General features: G+C 37.8%; 1 protein-coding gene across 1 annotated transcript in view; it reads left to right on the plus strand.

Moving 5' to 3' along the window:
* Positions 1-19,857, plus strand: part of mettl24 (methyltransferase like 24) — a 45,024-nt gene that overhangs the window by 14,952 nt on the left and 10,215 nt on the right. Inside the window, exons 2-4 of the mRNA XM_066701162.1 lie at positions 755-853; positions 6,252-6,391; positions 13,510-13,741. Of these exons, the coding sequence (XP_066557259.1) occupies positions 755-853; positions 6,252-6,391; positions 13,510-13,741 (471 nt within the window). The remainder of the gene's footprint in view (positions 1-754; positions 854-6,251; positions 6,392-13,509; positions 13,742-19,857) is intronic.

Genomic DNA, 19,857 nt, shown 5'->3' on the forward strand with positions numbered 1-19,857 from the left:
GAGACATGCTTTGGTCACACCATCTTTGTGCTAAGTATATTTTCGTATCAGCTCAATGGCAAGAAGCAGTCTATATTTATAATGAAAAGAAAATTAATACAATTATGTTGCAAAATGACAAAAAAGTTACCCCGATGTTTTAAGTTGGCAATGGTAAGGCAGCTTTCTCATCACTGGAGTGAAAACTATACAGAAAACAAATATATAAGTGTGATTAAAGTTTTAACTGGCTTCCTAGTTTGATAAATATCACTGCAACTGCCAGAATAAGTTTATATTTATCTACAGTATCTATCTATCTAGAAAATTTCCAGCACATGTCTTTGACATACCAGTGCTTTTTCAATGTTTTTTGTTCTTGCCTTAAAAAAGAACTTTGAAGTGATTTGTGTCATGGCTAAGATTAGCAATTTGTGCAGTACACAAGAACAGCTGCTTTTTGCCATCAGAATCTAAAACATCTGAGAGAGCAGAGACATGAACCATCAGCCATGAGCTCGGGTGAAAATGAGAAAAGTAAAATAAATAAATAACAAGAAGACAATGTACTTGACAGATACTCTATAAAACACCTGTCGTCTGAGAGATCGCAAATCGTCAAGTGTGCCCCCGCCTGCGACAGCCTACTGTAATCATTGAAGCTGGAGGCTGCTGCTGCTTATTAAGTATCTTGATTGTTAGGGGCTACATGTCTTGAAGTGTGGCCTCTTTTAGGTACTGTCCTGTTTCAGTTTTGCTCTGCTCTGTGTTTCAGTTCCCACGCTGGCATATTGACCTACAGCCCTGGGCCAGTCCTAACCATTCCTTGAGTGATGAAGCCATGCGATTCCTCAATTATATCAACACACCTCAGGTAGGTTTCAGTCTCCGGCTACAGGGATTCACTTCAGATGTGCCAAATTATGTAACCTGGTTTACGGTGGTCCCCACTTACCCTGTAGAACTAGCATTGAACACACTAGATTAAACATTGCAGTCATAACTGATACCAGCTGGGTGTCTGTCTCTTTAAGGAGGTATTTACATTTTACAGGGACCTTAATGGAGACAGGAGTTGTAATTATTGTCTGTGTCTATGCACCTGTGCATGACTTTGCATTTTGCTTTTGCTAACAATACTGTCTTTATTACCTGCATTGCTTGATGTCTCACGTAGGAGCGAATGTGTTTCTTTATTAAAAGCCATATTGAAATTTGCGAAAGGGAGAGTTTCTGAACTAACCGAAAACAATCGTCTCTCTGTTTCAAAATAAAATCGAATCCTTCTGATTTCACTGAAAATGGGCAGTGGACTATTCTGGACTGCTGTGCTTTGTCACAACACAGCATGATAATGAAGGAGCCATTTAGTTGTGTGTGTATATAAGAAACCTCAGTGCTAAGTCCCTTGTGTTTTCTAAAAAGCTGACCTATATTTGAGTAGCATTAAGTTACCTCTTCATTCTCCCTTGTGTGTATTGTTCTGTACAAATCCCTGTTGAGAGTTCAATTAGAATTCCTTTTCACCTTTATATTTTCTTTTAATGCATAGTGCACAGCCATGAAAAGCTATACTGGTATTGAGAAGGCTAAATCAATCAAGCCTGCCTGATCAAACAGATGATCTTCACAGGGTGCCTGCGCAGAATCAAGCTGAATAATGCAAAGCCCACTGCCTCTCTGTGCTAGCACTCTTCACAAGCGTGGAGTACTACTCCAATGCAGGTACATAAAATACACAGCGGTACAGGTTATGTCATGGTCCTGCAGCCTGATGCACAGCAGTAACATTGCCAGTCAAGCCACTGGAATAAATATAAGCTTCAAAGTGACACTTAAGTTTGTAGTATCAATATCCTGTATCCTCAAGACCAAAAACATATATTTTCAGATCTTTGTGCTGATGAAAGCCACTTGGAGTTATCAATATGAAATATGTCAATGTTTCACTTAATTGTATTTTGCCTTGAAAGAAAAGGAAGAAGGCCGTTGAACATAAACAAGAAAGCAAAGCATATTCCTCACAAAGTATTTATGTTGTTGTCTATAAAATCCAGGCCTTTCTAGCCACTAGTATAGTTTGAGGTTTTTAATTGTGACAGCAACATACCTTTTTTACAGTAAGCTTTGGATTGCTCAAAAACTAGTTTAAGATAACTTGGTGCACTATTTTTGGAATGACTGCTTTTACAAATCTGATGGTACATTTACACTTTCACAAACAGTACCTGTAACTGTCAATTACAGTCAGTTTGGATCTGGGACGCCGCAACACTTCTGCCCCCTAATACAACATCACAGGTATAGCTTGAAAAAGGAAAGGAGAATATTCCAGACAGACCTCATCACTCAGAGATGTAGGCAGTTTAAGGGGAAAAATACATACTGTCAAATGAAAGTTGTTTATTTCCATGAACTGCGAACACGACAAAATGTCATTAACGCAGAGGATTGTGACCTCAGTGGCTGGACTTCACTAAAGCCCCTTCTGCAAGTCCCAAGGGCTATCTGGCCAGACTTGCTTGTTCTCAGTGATCTCTGTTGACTGAGTAAACTTGGCAGTGTCTACTTTTGCTCCAGCTGCAGATGAGGCATACACATTGCTGTAGAGCCCCGAGTTCTTTCCAAGTGTTCAACCCTGCTCTTTTCTCTGGAACAAAAAGTGAGAATTTAATTAATCTTGGAAATCATGCTCTTCTAATTTGGATACTCTGCTTTTGTCAATTTGTTTTCACTAAATGACACTGAAACAATGCAGTAACTTGCACTGTAAAACATTCCACTATCTTTCTTCTATGTGCTAACTATTTTTGTTATAATCCTTTCTTACTATTCCCCCCTGGGCCTTTGTCTCCTGAAATATGCAGCACACCCAATTCTTTCCCATTTAAAATTGGCTACATTGAGGCCAATAATCACAGGTTTCCACTTTTAAACACGAGTTTGTATGCAAAGTGCAAAGCTTTGTGTCTTGTACAGATCCCTGCAAAATTTTTACATTTAAAGAGCAATTGAAATGCAAAGGTCAGCCCACTGCATTACTTTCTGCCTCAGGCCCTGACTGATGAACAAGCTGAGCTACCAGAAATGAATGTGTCTGTATCAGATCCGCTCTTTTGTTTGGTGTCTTGATGCATCGATTTGATGTAAAGGCCATTCATTTCAATGTGATAATTTATCATACTAGTTTGAAGCGTATTTCTTCACTCATCAGTGGATCTGTTGCTAGGACGCAAGGAACACTTCTCTCTGAGCTGCGAAGGATGTGCAGACAATCTTGACTCAATCTTCACTTCAATCCAGTGCCAGAGATAAAAGAAGAAAGAATGAAAGAAAAATAATAAAACCAACATCCTACATTACAATGAACTAATTCCATTAATAATTAATTTACATATCTTGGTTAGAGTATGTTTGTTTTTAAGGTTTATTACTAATTTATACACTGTCACATTCCACTGACAATACCCAAACAAATTATCCACAGTGATTCCTTGTATCATGTGTTCTTTCAAGCCTGTATTGCATTGCATGTTATGAACAGGTAGGTAGGTAAAAGGACTGAAGGTTGAGAACTGTTATTATTATACTCTTTTTCATTGACTTAATTGCCTTTCAAATTTATGTTTTCAGGGATTACATCAAAGTGACACTGAAAGCTTCATTCTCAGTAAGGTCTTTGGTTGACATTTCTATAGAGATACTTTCATCATTTTTTTTATTGCAAGTTTTTAATTTCTTCAGAGCATTTTAGACAATCTTAATATTGTGAAGTATACACTCACCTAAAGGATTATTAGGAACACCTGTTCAATTTCTCATTAATGCAATTATCTAACCAACCAATCACATGGCAGTTGCTTCAATGCATTTAGGGGTGTGGTCCTGGTCAAGACAATCTCCTGAACTCCAAACTGAATGTCTGAATGGGAAAGAAAGGTGATTTAAGCAATTTTGAGCGTGGCATGGTTGTTGGTGCCAGACGGGCCGGTCTGAGTATTTCACAATCTGCTCAGTTACTGGGATTTTCACGCACAACCATTTCTAGGGTTTACAAAGAATGGTGTGAAAAGGGAAAAACATCCAGTATGCGCCAGTCCTGTGGGTGAAAATGCCTTGTTGATGCTAGAGGTCAGAGGAGAATGGGCCGACTGATTCAAGCTGATAGAAGAGCAACTTTGACTGAAATAACCACTCGTTACAACCGAGGTATGCAGCAAAGCATTTGTGAAGCCACAACACGTACAACCTTGAGGCGGATGGGCTACAACAGGAGAAGACCCCACCGGGTACCACTCATCTCCACTACAAATAGGAAAAAGAGGCTACAATTTGCACAAGCTCACCAAAATTGGACAGTTGAAGACTGGAAAAATGTTGCCTGGTCTGATGAGTCTCGATTTCTCTTGAGACATTCAGATGGTAGAGTCAGAATTTGGCGTAAACAGAATGAGAACATGGATCCATCATGCCTTGTTACCACTGTGCAGGCTGGTGGTGGTGGTGTAATGGTGTGGGGGATGTTTTCTTGGCACACTTTAGGCCCCTTAGTGCCAATTGGGCATCGTTTAAATGCCACGGCCTACCTGAGTATTCTTTCTGACCATGTCCATCCCTTTATGACCACCATGTACCCATCCTCTGATGGCTACTTCCAGCAGGATAATGCACCATGTCACAAAGGTCGAATCATTTCAAATTGGTTTCTTGAACATGACAATGAGTTCACTGTACTAAACTGGCCCCCACAGTCACCAGATCTCAACCCAATAGAGCATCTTTGGGATGTGGTGGAACGGGAGCTTCGTGCCCTGGATGTGCATCCCACAAATCTCCATCAACTGCAAGATGCTATCCTATCAATATGGGCCAACATTTCTAAAGAATGCTTTCAGCACCTTGTTGAATCAATGCCACGTAGAATTAAGGCAGTTCTGAAGGCGAAAGGGGGTCAAACACAGTATTAGTATGGTGTTCCTAATAATCCTTTAGGTGAGTGTATGTGTACTTTGGAAGTGTTAAAAATAACAAAGTTCTAGAATAGTAATATGATGAATAACACAATTAGATGAAATCCACAGATCAGAAAACTATTGAATTGATGACAAAAACAGATTAAAAATAATTTTGATATCTCAGTGTTTTTATTATGCTTTGTAGTTATTATGCACGTCTACTATCATTATGAATTATATTGTAATGTATATGTGTACTTTATTAATTTCTGAAAAGGTTATAGAAATTAGTATCTAGTATAGATGAATAGCATTGTTTTTGCGAAAATGGAAGGTCCTGGATATTCCACAACCTTATTGTTTCAGTAATCTAGTGCTCTAGATTGTTAGTTTGTCCTTTCCTTATGTGTTTTCATTGTGTACATTTTGTGTATGTTACAGTGTGTACATTTTGATAACAGCTCATACATATTCAGCAAGTGGGTTTGACCTTAGCTTCACTAACTTATATTTAGACAAATATATAAATCCTTTTATAGGGACATATGAGCAGGGAATAGTTGAGGGGAGTTTTCTCAAGCTAGCTCAAAAAATACAGCCCTTTGTAAATAGATTAAATGAATTAAACTGAAGGCCAGTAGAACTGCATGGTAGGAATTTAGGAACTATGAATACACCAATTCATTGAAGCAGCAGTAATACCTGGACCTGCAGACCAGCTGAATATTCCTACAGACAATATTTATTCTTTGGGTGTGACTGTTTACCGTGCCAGTTTTGTGTATTTATGTAGTTAATGTTTAATGTTACTGTAGACTCCTCTGCCTATTTCACCTGGCTTTCTCACTTCAATCCATATCAAGCATGAAGCATCCACGTAGCAATATGCTAACAGTTCTTTGATTCTGATGAGCAGCGTCTCTAAATCTGAAATTCAACTGGTGAGAACATGCTGTGTCATGTCAAGTCATTACAAGATTATATTCATTTTCTATTTAATTCATTCAAAATGGCATTCATAAGAAAATACTTTTTTTTAAATAACATGGTGTCATTGAAGACAAAAATCTTCAGATACTAAATTTATCAGCAAAACTTGTGTACATTTTTTTTCATCCAGTGTGTATCTGCTTAATATCCATAATATCTGGTTGTTTTTTAGTCAAATCTCTGAAGACCACGCAGGAAAAACAAAACAAACAACAAAACACACTTAAATATGCAAGGGAGACCTTGGTGCAGATTTTAAAAGGTATAATTAATGGATTGGACTGCATGAGAATGAGTGAACTAATCACGTCCTCTGTCATTCAACAGATCTCTTGTGGAGACTCTCTAGGAAGTGAAATGGTTAAAAAGCCCGAGGTCAGGGGGAAGCCCTGGATGGTCTGCTTGGATGACAGTTACAGCCTGGCGCGTCAAATCAAGAGGAAACAGTGTCGGGTCTACTCGCTTGGGTGAGTCAAGGCTTTCAGACCACTATTCCCCCATTTCAATGAGCAAATTTCAGAGCCTCAAAAAAAAAAAAGGATTAGCATTCACCACTTTATCAAATGAGGACAGAAAGAGAGGCCTGCCAAGCTTAAGAGATTAAAGATAGAAGAGCAATGAATCTGTGGTTTAAACAAGCTTGGATAAGGAGCTTCTCAGTGGCAAAATAATAGCTGTCAGCTTGACTTGGGAGGGGAAGAAAGAAGATGCCAGGGAAAGAAATGCTGTATATGGGTGATGAGAGAAAAAAACAGGTGTGTTCATGTTGAAGGGGAGGGGTAAGAGGATTATTGTTTATAACCAGCATTCACACTTGCCATTGAAAAGGTCATCTGAGCTGGGTGGGAAATGCCAGCTTTCTTTTCTCCTTAATGAATGTCAAAGAGTTGTTTTTTGTGTGTTTGTTTTCTCCTGTCTCACTGGTTGTACCAATGATGGATGATGTTATTAAACAGGGGGGCCTTGGTTGTTCATGCATGTGAATACTTACATTTTTCCTGAAATATGCATTGCATAATCTAGTGTAAGCAAGGGCTACATTGAATAAACGTTCTCATTCTAATATCTGATGATTTGTGTAAAGACTCAGAGCAGATAATAAACAACAAGACCACAGTGCAGTCTGTGCATGGGAAAAAGCAAATTATAAACTTAAAGTTACTCCTGCTTTACCAGTATTCCTTTGTTGTTTATGTGTAATATTCATATTTTTGAGTCTTTGGATTGAAGTAAAATATAGTTTTTCACAGCATTACTTCATCCTAGACAGAAAACAAAATGCATACTTGTCCTAGTCTTTAATGCAGTCCACATTCTGAAACTTACACAAAAGATCTGGAAAAATAACCTACAGAAAGTGTACACATTTGTCCTACCAACATGTTACATCCAAATGTGAGCTGCAATCTTAACATCTTCCATCTTTCCATCACACAAAGAGTATCTTACTATCACGAAAACAAACAAAAAAACAACTCCTTATGTTACATAATCAAATGGAAATTTGGAAACTGCCCTTGATGCTTTTTTGTTAACAACCTGGGATGTATTTGGGACATTGTCTTTTCTATTGTTTTCTTATTTTGAACACAAGTGTAAGTAAACCTGACATATACTTGCTTTCCACCAACTGCCTCTAACGTTTTTGGTAGAAGTCTGAGATTGCTTTTCTGTGATTTGTTGATGGATGATGATGGATTTAAATCCTGCATCACATGATCACAAAGCTCCAAGAGTAATAGAGGACAGACGTTCTGTTTCTTTGAACAAAATCCAGGAGGAAAAGCATCCATCTAGAATATTAATGATTGGAGTCTATTGTGCTTTTTAAAAGACAAAACAGATGTGGAAAACATCAATACTGTTATCTAAAAATAAAATATAGAAAATTAGACCATTCCAAATCATTTCCATGCAAGCCATTTATATCCTCCATTTACACATTGTTATTACCATGGATAAATTATTCCAAGGTTTGGTGCTTAGTCCTGTTAGCACTTTATATTAGAAACTTTTTGAGGAGCTCTCCCTCCCCCAATATAAGCTTGAAACGTCTTGTGGCACAGCTCCAAACAAATGTAAAATTAAGAAAAGAGACTCGTTTAGCGTCTATCTGGGCTGTGCTGCTTGAATTTTAAGTGTAAGACACGTGTTTGTAGATGAGAAACAAAATCTGTTCTGTGCTGTAGGCCAGCTGCGAGTAAGAAGCTTTTTTCAGGCAGTGTACTGGAGGTGCCCTGCCTGGCTTCCTCTGAGCTGGGCTGTCAAGAGATCATATAAAAATAGGTGTCTTGAGCAAGATAACAGCTTCTAATGGGTGCTTTACAGGAAAAAACAGATTATTCATAAACAGCAGGGCCACCTTCAGCTTCTGCACATTATAGAGTGAGATCAAATATATTCACATAGGCTTTGGACAACATCTGCCTATTTTCAGGAACAAAATTAATCGTGTCATGAATATCTCTGACCTGCTTTACATTAAGATCCCTTACTGGCATTTTCATATCCAGATCCTCAAGTAAAATGTAATTCACTGTAGGTAAGAAGTGTGCCCATTATATCCCAGGATATAACATTTCCCCCATCATTTAAGCTTTAGTTAGAATCCAGCTTCCTCTATTGTGGACCATAAGATGTAAAGCCACTCCCTACAAACCTACCTGATCTTGGTTGTACATCAACAAGAAGACAGGAATGTGTGCTCTTTTGTGCGCAGGAGAGACTTTCTATCTATGTTTCTGTTTATTTACATCTTTATGGGCTGGGAGATTGGTCTCCCATTTGGGCACAATAAAGGAGAAGCTGATCAAAGCCTGGTTTTCCTGGGCTGAAGACCACAACACAAAGTCTTTTGAATTGAGAAGAACATAAATTAAGATTATTATTAATAACGAAAAGCGAATAATGTGTCATAACAGGGTGAGAACCTAACTTATTGATAGAAATAACGTTGCATTGCATTGAAAGGCCATTGAAGGAAACTAGATAAATTATTTTATTCAACCAGTAAAACCTTCCGATTTATGTAATAGAGTATTGAAGGCTTTATTCTGTGCATTTGTGGCAATCACGAGTATATGATGAACTCTTCATGAAACAGAAAGCCGGATCAAAAGCCCGAAGAATGTAGTTCAGGTTACATTCTCTAACAATAATCAAGACAACTAACTCTATGAGTGGGAGTTATTTAAATAAACTACAGTTCATTTGATTAATGAGGCCATTTAAATCATTAAATACCCCATCTCCCCACCTCCCTCCTTCCCTCCTTCTGACATTTCTACACTGTAGGAGACCCAAATTTACCACAGGCCACAAGAGATCACAATTTTCATAATCTTGGTACACAATGGGCCTCGGTTTAATGATGCACTTCCCTTTGATCTGCTGCTGTGCACATAATTAAAAACGCAGTTATCCACTGCTGAGAGCTGGCAGTGCATATTGCAGTGTTTCCGGACTCTGACCCGGACCCTGTAGAGACCTTACAGTAGCACAAGGGATGTGTCTTGAAGATGCTCTCCTGTGCAAACACAAGCCACAGACTACTAATTACATGTTAAAGGTCAGTAAAGCCACCAGCTGAGCGCATTACGCTTTGTCCCTTTCTATCCCCCAGAGATCAGAGCCCCAGAAATAATCAGCAAGCTCCCCAGGGAGAGATGGGAAATGGAACTGTGCCTGTCAAATCTAGGGCGTGTGACCTAGGTCAAAGTCAAGCCAGAGTCAGTTAAGAAACCATTTAAAAATGTGTCCACCACCGTCGCCAATACAATAAGACTTCTGCATCTGAATACAAATCTCCCTAAGTCCAGAGCAAAGACCTTGGGATTTTCGTCTGTGTGTCCATTCTGAAAACTTGAATGTGTACTTCATGTTGCTGGAGAAAGGTCCTGGAAAATTACATTCTACTCATAAAGAAAAGCTGGTCAAGGCCGCCCAAAGTTCAAGCTATCTTCACTGACCTGTCAATGAACTGTATCTCACACTTGATGATTTAAATTGTTTAACCATCCCAAAAACGTTTAGAATACAACTACTACTACTGATAATAATGAAGGCCATAACTGAGTAATTTAGAGCTTAACTATAATAAATAATGGCAACTCATTGACGCAGTATATCTTCATATTCAGCTCTGTACATCTTATGACCATGTATTGCCTTGTCTGGCTCCCTGACAGAGAGATTTAGCTTTATTCTTCCACTCCCTGTAGCTTGAACAGCAGGCTTATGCTTGTACAACAACAAAAAACCCTCTCAGATAATATAGCAGTATTTGAAAGATAAGTGCTATTTTTATTTCCATGCAAACAAAGCAAGCTGATCTATTACCCTTCACACACTTTTTTTCCGTTTCAGAAAACTTTGAATTTGCAAATGTGAAGCCCACGCATACCAGGACATGCATGGGCAAGAGAAAAAATCAACATATTGGGCTGTTTGCTGAATCTGTAAACCACTAAGTTTAATCATTGAGTGTAGAACGGCTCATTTGCATACCATTACACAAGGCCTTTTCAGCCTGGCTTGTCAAGGTGAGCAGATGTGTCTTTATTGGACACTCGCTCACAAATCAGTGTGAAGAGTTCTGATATATGGAGCAATTAGACTGTCAACACCTTCTCACCTGGAGGTAGAGAGACAGGACTCTGTGTTAATTTTATGTTTGTAATTTATTCAGGCAATTCAGAGACTGGAAAGAGTGAAATATGTAAAATAATGCACAGCTAACATCCAATAACTATGTGTCCGACATTTGATTGTAAAAATTGTAAAATGTTCAGCCTTTTGTTTTTACATGTACTTTTCCTCAATGATAACGACGAGACGATAATTTGACATATTTGTACTGTGTTTCAGATTATATTTTACCTATTAAATAAAAGCAGTATCTTTTGAGGAGTTTTAATCCTAAGGACAACACACCTACATCCTCATATGACGGAAGATTCAATGACTCCAACAGCTCATTAGCTAGTGAGGGGATTTGCACAACTATACAAATGTGTCTGAAATGGAATTGTTTCAGTGCTGGAGTATGTCTCATTATGAACAAGTTAGCAGAGAAGCACACTTCAAATGCTACTGAAGAAAGAGCTGACAACTTTATTATACAGAATAACTTGCATGAAACAACACAGCTAGACTGTGACCTACAGGAAACAAAACTTTTTTTTTTTAATGTAAACAAATATAAACATATTCCTTTTTAATAAATAAAAAATGCTTCTCCCTCTACTTTTCTTACATATAAAATACTGTTAAATGAAAATGTTGTTTTGTACATTACTTCTTCACAGAAACCTACATAATTCATTCATTTTGGCCATTGGGTTTGTCAAATCCACCTGAGATTAATTTAAATGTATTATCTGGAGATGAAAACTAGAAATAAGCAAAACGACAGAACAAAGTGGTTGAAGAAAACTTTGGTAGTGATCAAATCATTCCCTGATACTGGCTTGGTGTAATTAGGTGTCAGAGAATAGCTACCTTATCTGAAGTATCTTGGTGAGGGAAAGGAATCCTAAACTCCCAATGGGAATTCTCATAACAGAAAAGAATGTGTTCATCAATGAATTATGAACTTGAAAAGTTATCCCCAAGGCGACCCTAATTAACTTAATATCCAAAATATTTATGAAGCCTGAAAATTATTCACTTAGGGCCTTCCTGTTTTTGTTTCTTATAAAACAACATTAAAAGCTCATATTCCTACTTAGGAGCGTTGTTTTGACAACAGCCGAGTATCTGGCATCCAGAGGTTGTCATGGCCCAAAACCTCTACTTTAAAAAATACCACTCAGGGGATTTCATGAATGCAGAGAAGTGTTGTGGGAAAGAGACACAAGCTGCATTCTAACAAACTGCAATTGGGTAAAGGGGTCGAGGATCTGAACTTCAAAGATGACTGAACAAAACCAAACAAACTAAATATTGGTTGAGGTAAAAAAAAAAAAGTTTCAGCAGGATATAAATATTGTATCTTAGTGTGGGTGTAAAGGGGATAAGTCTGTAAGTACCAATCTGGAGGAGATTGTGTACTCCCTGCTGGAATTCAGCATGTTTTTCTCAAAGCTCTGAATTGGTCTTTAAGGACATTATGGAGGAGTTATACTGCAGAACCAAAGGCTTATAAAACAAGAAATACGTGCACTGTATGGGATGTCCAATGTCAAGCCTTTTTTGACCCATGTCCTTCCTAATCTGTCCAGAAGAATCTCTTCTTAATATCTCCAGCCCCTGGAGAAGGACAGCAATTGTAAAATCAGGAATCTGTACCTGTTCACACAAGAAATGGTCAGGAAACAGGTCGTTATTACCAGCACACTGGCACTAGCACACTATCTGTTTACCTTATTATGAAAAACTAGATGCTGGTTTCTGTAAGCACATTTCATTTAGATTATTCAGAGTTAGCAGTTCAGTCTCAGTGGAAGGAAAGTTTGCCTTTAGCAAGAAGAGATGAACTTAAGTCAAACTCTGCCAGCCGCCGATTGGCCTCATTGGACTGAAACAGTCTCTGTTTGTATCTTTAAAAAAAACCTCAATATTATTAATCTCTTTAGCAATTATTCTAACCCAGTTAAGATGTGAATTTTGGAAATCATAGACAATCGGGGTTCAGTCAATGCAGCCATCCCTTGATGTTTTTATTTTTTCTTCTGTTCTAAGTCACAGATGGTTGCAATTTCATATTGTTTATGGAGCATTTCTCTAGGCAACACAAGCTTAATTAAAGCTAAAGGAATGACTCCCTGCAAACAAAAGCCCTTTACCTAAAGTGTGTCAGCTCACCACACTGTTGCTTCCCAACAGGCATAGTTTTCACTAATTAGAAACTGTATAAATTCAGCATGTTAATCTTATTGCTGTTGTGAGCTGGAGGGGAGACATCTCTCCCAATTATAAGTTGGTAAAAAATTGTACACACTGCATTGGATACCATCAGCTGAACTGGAACGAGGGGTCGAGAGGAAAGTGTTGCAGCTGAACTGTTTCAGTTTAGTTTACCAACTGCAGCCCAGTCTGTCAGATGTTTCACAAACTGTTATTGTGGACATAGTATTTTTCATGTTTTACACTAGAAATTAAGCAATGGAAACCATTTTTGTCTGGACTCTCACTGGATTTATCTCTCTGATTGTGCATGTCACTGGACTTGTCATTATCTGCTCTAAACAAACCCAACAACCTTATTTCAATGCTGCTCAGAACTAAGGAGTCTTCCTGTGGGCAGAGATTAATGACTCATTACCAGTGAAACGCCAGGAGTCAGAATGGGATATCAGTAGTTTATCAGTGATTCAGTGCCTTACAGTATATGAAGTTTAGGGATGATATTCTCTCCCTCTCCCCCCTTTTCTTGCCTGTCACTCTCCTTTGTTGACTTGTAGCCAACTAACCACAATATCTCTCTGATTCTTGTGCCTCTCTCATAGACCGAAGTCCTATTTATGACTAGACGTCCCATACACTTTATATGCCTATATTGTTCTTTTAATAGCAAAGGAAGAAATAGTTGCTCAACAGATGTAATACCATTTAGTTCGGCATCTTTCCCTTTGTGTATTTACAGCCTGGGGATTGACGACAAACAGATTGAAATGAGTTTGGCCAAGGTGGGCTGTGAGGTCCATTTCTTCGACCCTAGTATTAAGCAGACCCACCTGCAGGACTCGGAGCTTCGGATGTGGTACCACCGCCTCTCCGTGGACTGGAGGGATCCCAACCCAGCCATTCCCGCCCATAAACAGAACAGCCACACCAAGAAACTGGGCTCCATCTTGAAAAACTTTGGTCACCGAAAGGTAAGACCCGAGAATGGTAATGCTTTATGTCTGCAACAAAAGAGGCCCAAGAAATATATAGGCTTCTCTACACAAGGCTTTACAAAGATTTTTCAGCTGGGTGTTTGAGTGTTTCTCATTAGGGTATGTTGTGAAGGGCTTGCCTTGGCAGGTGTGAGGCAGTGGATGTTCTGTAAGTGGCTTTTTCATTGAATATTTGTGCAAATGAGGCACAAGTAGTTTATCGAGGGCTCTTAGCTGCAGATGTAATCCTCTTGAAATGGCAAATGTGTAGAACAGAGTGTCGACTTTGCATAAGATTGGAAAACTCACTTTACAAACCTTAACTCTGTGCTGATTAACTTGGCCTATAATTGTTAACTTGTTTTCTGTTGCTTTGTGTGGCTAATTGATCACCAACTGATATACAAATCCTTTGTTTTATTGCTGCCATTTTAAATTGTGTGAATGGACATTATGACATCACCTATGTGGTGTCCGCAGTATTGTTCGCACTGGGCAGTGGCCAATAGTTGTATTTCTGACTAATCATATTTAAATAAATACAGTATACATGCATTTACAAAAGCCTCACAAGCCATAGATACAGCTCAAAGAGCTTCAAAACTCCAGGTGTAACAGAACATTTATATATAGATAGAAGCTTAATATGAATAATGGATTAATAGAAGAGTAATCAGTATGGATGACAAGAAGGAAGAGAGCATATCAAATATCACAACAGTTATCATATTTAGTTAGTTAGCATTCTGTTCTAAGAATGAAGGTTATGACTGCATCACGGCACATTCCTAGGTAAGAGACAAATATGAGAGTGATTTAAATAGTACTTTATTAAAATGAAAGAAGTTCAAAGCATACAACAGTTTCCCAGAATCCCTAATTTCTACAGTAGAGGCATCATTACAGATGTGTTCATCAAATGTACTTCTCAGTTGATGGTGATTGCGTTTGATCGCTCGCAATGATGAAAGTGTTGGGGATAAAACATTCACCAGACTTTCCATCATTGTTTTTCTATCTTTTTCCACCTGAGGTTGTGAACAAAGTGATTCCCCATTTACACCCCCACCTCCCCTATTTCAACAGGGACCCCCTACTGCAGCAAAAGTGATTAAGCTACAGTGTGTGTAGTATTCTGGCTCACTTCAAAGGAAAGGAAGACCATCTTTATACAATAACGACAAACACAGCAACAGCGGCGACAGAAGGCAAAACAGCGATACATTAAATCTGCAGCGAATAATTAGTGTACATTTGGAAATCTTGCTCAAATTTACATTTTGAAGCAAGTGTTTAAACTGTGCTGCGAGGATTAGTGTTGGACAGTAATGCGTTTGATGAGGCCCATTCTCACCCCCCTGGATTTTCTTGTGGGAGCTGCCTGGGCCTTTGGAAAACCACTGATCCTCATCTTGAGGAGAACTGAGTTTGTGACATACATTACTCAACTGTCAGGCCATCAGAAGTTCACATGGATACATTTTCACAGGAGATTAAACTGCTATACCACAGTGGTAATCCAGTCGCACAGCTGTGTCGCTTCACGGTCTCATCCTGAACCCTGTGGGGCGTCTGTACTCTCTCACTTGTAGAACATCCTGCATCTTCTCTTATACCCTGATTTTCTCTACGGTGATGTTTTTTTATAGAGATGTTGTTACTCTTATATTATTGTGTGTATATTGTAGCATTTGTGTGCTAGCAAGACGGATTCACGAGTAACCAAAACAACAAATAAGAGAGCTTTACTTTAGACTTTTTCTCTCCTGCGGGAATCAAAGCACCCCTTTTAAAAACTTTTTCAACAAGTTATTGAATGTATTTTATTTTACTTTAATTTTATCTAGTAATGGTGTTTTTAATACCAACATCAAGCTACATATTAAAATATATTGACCTTAGAGTCTAGCAATGGCCCATGTCTCTATTTTAGCTTTCAGGACCCACTAGAGCAGCTCTCTACTGCCAATAAATAAATAATACATACAGTTAAATCCACTGATAATACAAGCCCAAGCATATACATGTAATTTACTAACATTTACAGGATATTATTATTATTATTATTATTATTATTATTATTATTATTATTATTATTATTATTATTATTGTTAACAGTTAATCTTTCTTTTTGCTTTTATCAATTAAATAGGCAGTAAATATTCACTGTAAGTAATCATTAATTGTGGTCCCAGAACAGCAGTCTAATGTGCTCTGTGTCAGGCTGCATGAATTAGCATTCATTTTGGTCTCATTTTATTTGGGTTACTCATCAATTTTTAATCATTGCTGGCCTTAAAAAGTAAAAATAAAAAGCAATTTGCACCATCATGAGCAGAGCCTGCTTAGATTGTGTTTAAGAAAGATAAAATGAAAGTGAGAAATCGCAACCTGGTTAATATATTTTTTTCCCATTATCAGAAATGTGTACATATAAATAATAATAGATTTTTGCAGTTTAAATGCTAATGTGAGGCAATTTCTGACAAGCATGCTTTAAGTGTTGGTTTTGAAGCCCTGCATGTGAAAACGTGTAATCCTTGTGTAAAGTCTTGCTCCGTGGATCCCCAGGCCTGTGTTAATTTGGGTGAACGCCAAGCCTCTGCAAACACAACGCCTCATTTATATTTTACAAGGATGCATAAGCAAGATGCTGTTTGACTCATGCAGCTCTGAGAGGCTTTTCATATGTACCATGGCAGTCCAAAGATTAGAAGAAAAAGGAAATATGTATAAAGCTTTGACCTCTGAACAAACTTGTCTGTCCATTTGAACAGACAGCACAATATTAGGCATGTTTTAATCGCATTTCATTTTGGTCACTCCCAGGACATTATTCCCCTCTGTGTACATTGTTTTCTCAGTCAGAAGGTTGAAAACAGTTGACAGAAGTCATTAAGACAGGTCCACAATACACTAAGATTGGACCAAGAGTTACTATTCCTTTTAAACTTAGAGCCTTAGAAAGCAATGGGATATCAGAACCTAGTTTGGTAAAGGAGTTGCCATCGCTCCAAGGAAATTAATACATGTTGATAATTGTCTATCTATAACTACCCAACACCAGCTGTGGAGTGGAGGGTTGTGGGTTCAATCCCAGGTAGAGGGCACTGTTGTACCCTTGAACAAGGTACATTACCTAGTTACTCCAGTAAAACATTTAATTGTATGTAAAATAAATGTGATATATTGTAACAATTTCTTTCTTTCAAAATAATAATAATAATAATAATAATAATAAGAGATGCATAAAAAACAGTTGTAGCACAAAGGAAAGTGGTTGAATTAGCAAGAGGAAAGCACATGAAACAGGATTTTTTTTCGAAAGTCTAATCTTCTCTGTACCATTGCATTCCCTGCTGCTAATATAAAGGTCTCGCCATATCACAGGAACATTAGGCTGCTATGGTCTCGACAGTGTGAAGCCCTGGAGTTTTATACAGCTGAGTCTGGTATATGGAAGGGGATCACTGCCAAATGCAAAAACATTTTAAAAACGAATAATAATTGACAGATGTGTGCATTTGTGTGTACGTTTTGTGGCACATGTTAATTGCGTGTGCAGTGAATCTCTCCAGGCCCTACTCAGCTGGAGATTACAGGGCTGAATTAAATCGAGAGGTGGCTCAGTCACACGGCTCGCTCGCAGCAGGTGTTACAGAAAAAATCTTTTCATTCTGCTCAGGTCAACATGTTTGCTAAGGAGGACGAAATAAGAAAAGCTAAATAAAGATAATAAGATAGTCAATGTGTTCAGCTATCCATACCTGTCTATTTGGCTGTTATCAATGCTATGAATATGTACCTTCTTTATTCAAAAGATAACCATTATATTTATTGTATGAAGGTATATTCAGTTCAATCCAAGAATGTATGAACAGGGCGATAATCATTGGAGAATAGGAGGCAACAATGTTCTCATTGTTAAAAGAGAGGACTAATAAACATTAAGATGTACATATCAAGATGTGCTAGTGTTAAATATAAGAGTGAAAATAGTTTAATTGAAAGGCACATGACTTAGGACATTTATTTTTTAATGTAATTGTAGTATTATCTGGTCCTAGCAGTGATGACAAAAAAGATTAAGGGAATCTCACAGCCCTCGTCATCTTTGCCTTTTATGGAATGTGCAACAGGCCCTCTTCTGGAAGAATTCTGTCCATGATTTAGCCAGTAGTTTGTGGACAAAGTGATCACTCTTTTACAACAGATTTGAAAGCTTGGATTCAGAACACCAGGACTGCCATAAGGCCACTGGGAAAAGCTTTTTAAAGGAAGCTTAATCTCTCTCACTCTTCAGCAATCATTTAAAGGCACTGCCAGTAAAGATTACTTTAGAGTATGACTTGACTCCTAGAAACGTATTTAATGAAAACAAATAACATCACTATGTCCACATGCAGCCGACAGGCATGAATCAAGCTTAAACTCAGACGTAAGCTTGGATCTGAAACATTTAACAAAATATATATTGCGTGTCTTCAATCACACTTGGAGTTCTCCTTGTAACGTACTTACAGTTCAAGTCCTGACAAAGTGCATTACTATCTTATAAACAAGACATATATGCCCAGCTTTTTTGTTATATGTAGCTAATTGGTCCTACAATCTTTTCTAAACATTTGTTAAGAAAAACAAAACAAAAAAACAATAGAAACAATAGCATTTTAACTCTGAAATTCTGATCTTTCCACTTGTCACAAACACTTACTTTATATTACTAAAATGAAATACATATAGTGTTGTGATTCACAACTTTCTATTTGCATTTACAATTTTGAGATTTTTTTGGGGTCTTCATTGTGTAGTATATCCCATTGAAGTCAGCACCATCATGCAGTGGCCCAGGATGGCTGTTAACTATCATTACACATAGTGCTATATATCCAAATAAATATAATGAGGGGACACAGGCTATTTAAGTCAGCAAATTGCATTTTAATTGAAAGAAGGATGATCATAATACTAGAATGCAATGGGTAATAGAGATAATGTACTTCATGTCACAGAATTGCAAGATATACACTGATGTGAAACTGTTTCTGTGACAAACTCTGCCTATTGTAGCATATCCATGAAAACTGATGGAACTTGCAATTTGCTGCACACATTAACATTCACAACTGCATTATTCAGATCTGAAAATTAACAAAACCCAGCAAACAAACAAACAAACAAAACAGTTTTCGATTTGATCATTTCAGCTGTGAAGAATATACAATTTGTTCACTGTTCATTCTAACACTTCAGTATTTGTTGCTTAGGGAAATCAAGATACAGCCATTAGTGTCTTGATATTTTAACTGTGTGACTGATTTCCACACAGTGTCAGAGTGCTGTTACTTTGCTGATTAATGGAGAGGGGTCACAACCCTACAAAGGAAATAGGGCATTTAAAGAGGCACATCAGATTTACTGTCAGATGATTATCTTCTTTAAAGTCCAGAGCATCATAAAATACTCTACACCGTAAACAATATTTATTAATTTCATGGCTGAATTTTGTGGCAGTGGTCTAATACAAATAAATTGCAGTTTGTGTTGGAATCCTGGAAGAAGTGTGATACACTATTTATTGAATCACTTGTTTTAAACTTATGCCAACTTAGAAAATTAATGATAAAGCAAACACTGGTAATCTTGAAGCTATTTGAATTGAATAAAATGAAATGTGGCAATGATCCTCACACACCGGTCAATCATGGTTCCATTCTAACATCCACCATTAGCAACTGTTGAGGAATAATGGCAGAGCCTTTCAATATAGCATTGGTGGTATAGTGGCCTGGGCTCAGCATCACTGCTGCCAGTAACTGAGGTGGAAATGAGGCGACTGAAACCCCTCTCCAGCTCCTGCTCACCCTGAAACAGTCCCTTTACCATCCAGCTACAATATCATCTTCTATAACTGTAATGTCTGCACTTATTAGTTAATTGTACTAAGATTGTATTACTGTCCTGTAAAGCTTTAAAATGTTTCTTGTGCAAACAGTAAGCCACTCCTAAGAAATATGTAATGATAATAATCTTCTACCTTACCTTTTATCACAATACAAGAATAGAGTCAACAATGACTGATTCCTTTCACAGTAGTGCCAATCATCAGGATA

Source organism: Amia ocellicauda, chromosome 1 (genome assembly GCF_036373705.1).
Source record: "Amia ocellicauda isolate fAmiCal2 chromosome 1, fAmiCal2.hap1, whole genome shotgun sequence".
In the NCBI taxonomy this organism is placed as follows: domain Eukaryota; kingdom Metazoa; phylum Chordata; class Actinopteri; order Amiiformes; family Amiidae; genus Amia; species Amia ocellicauda.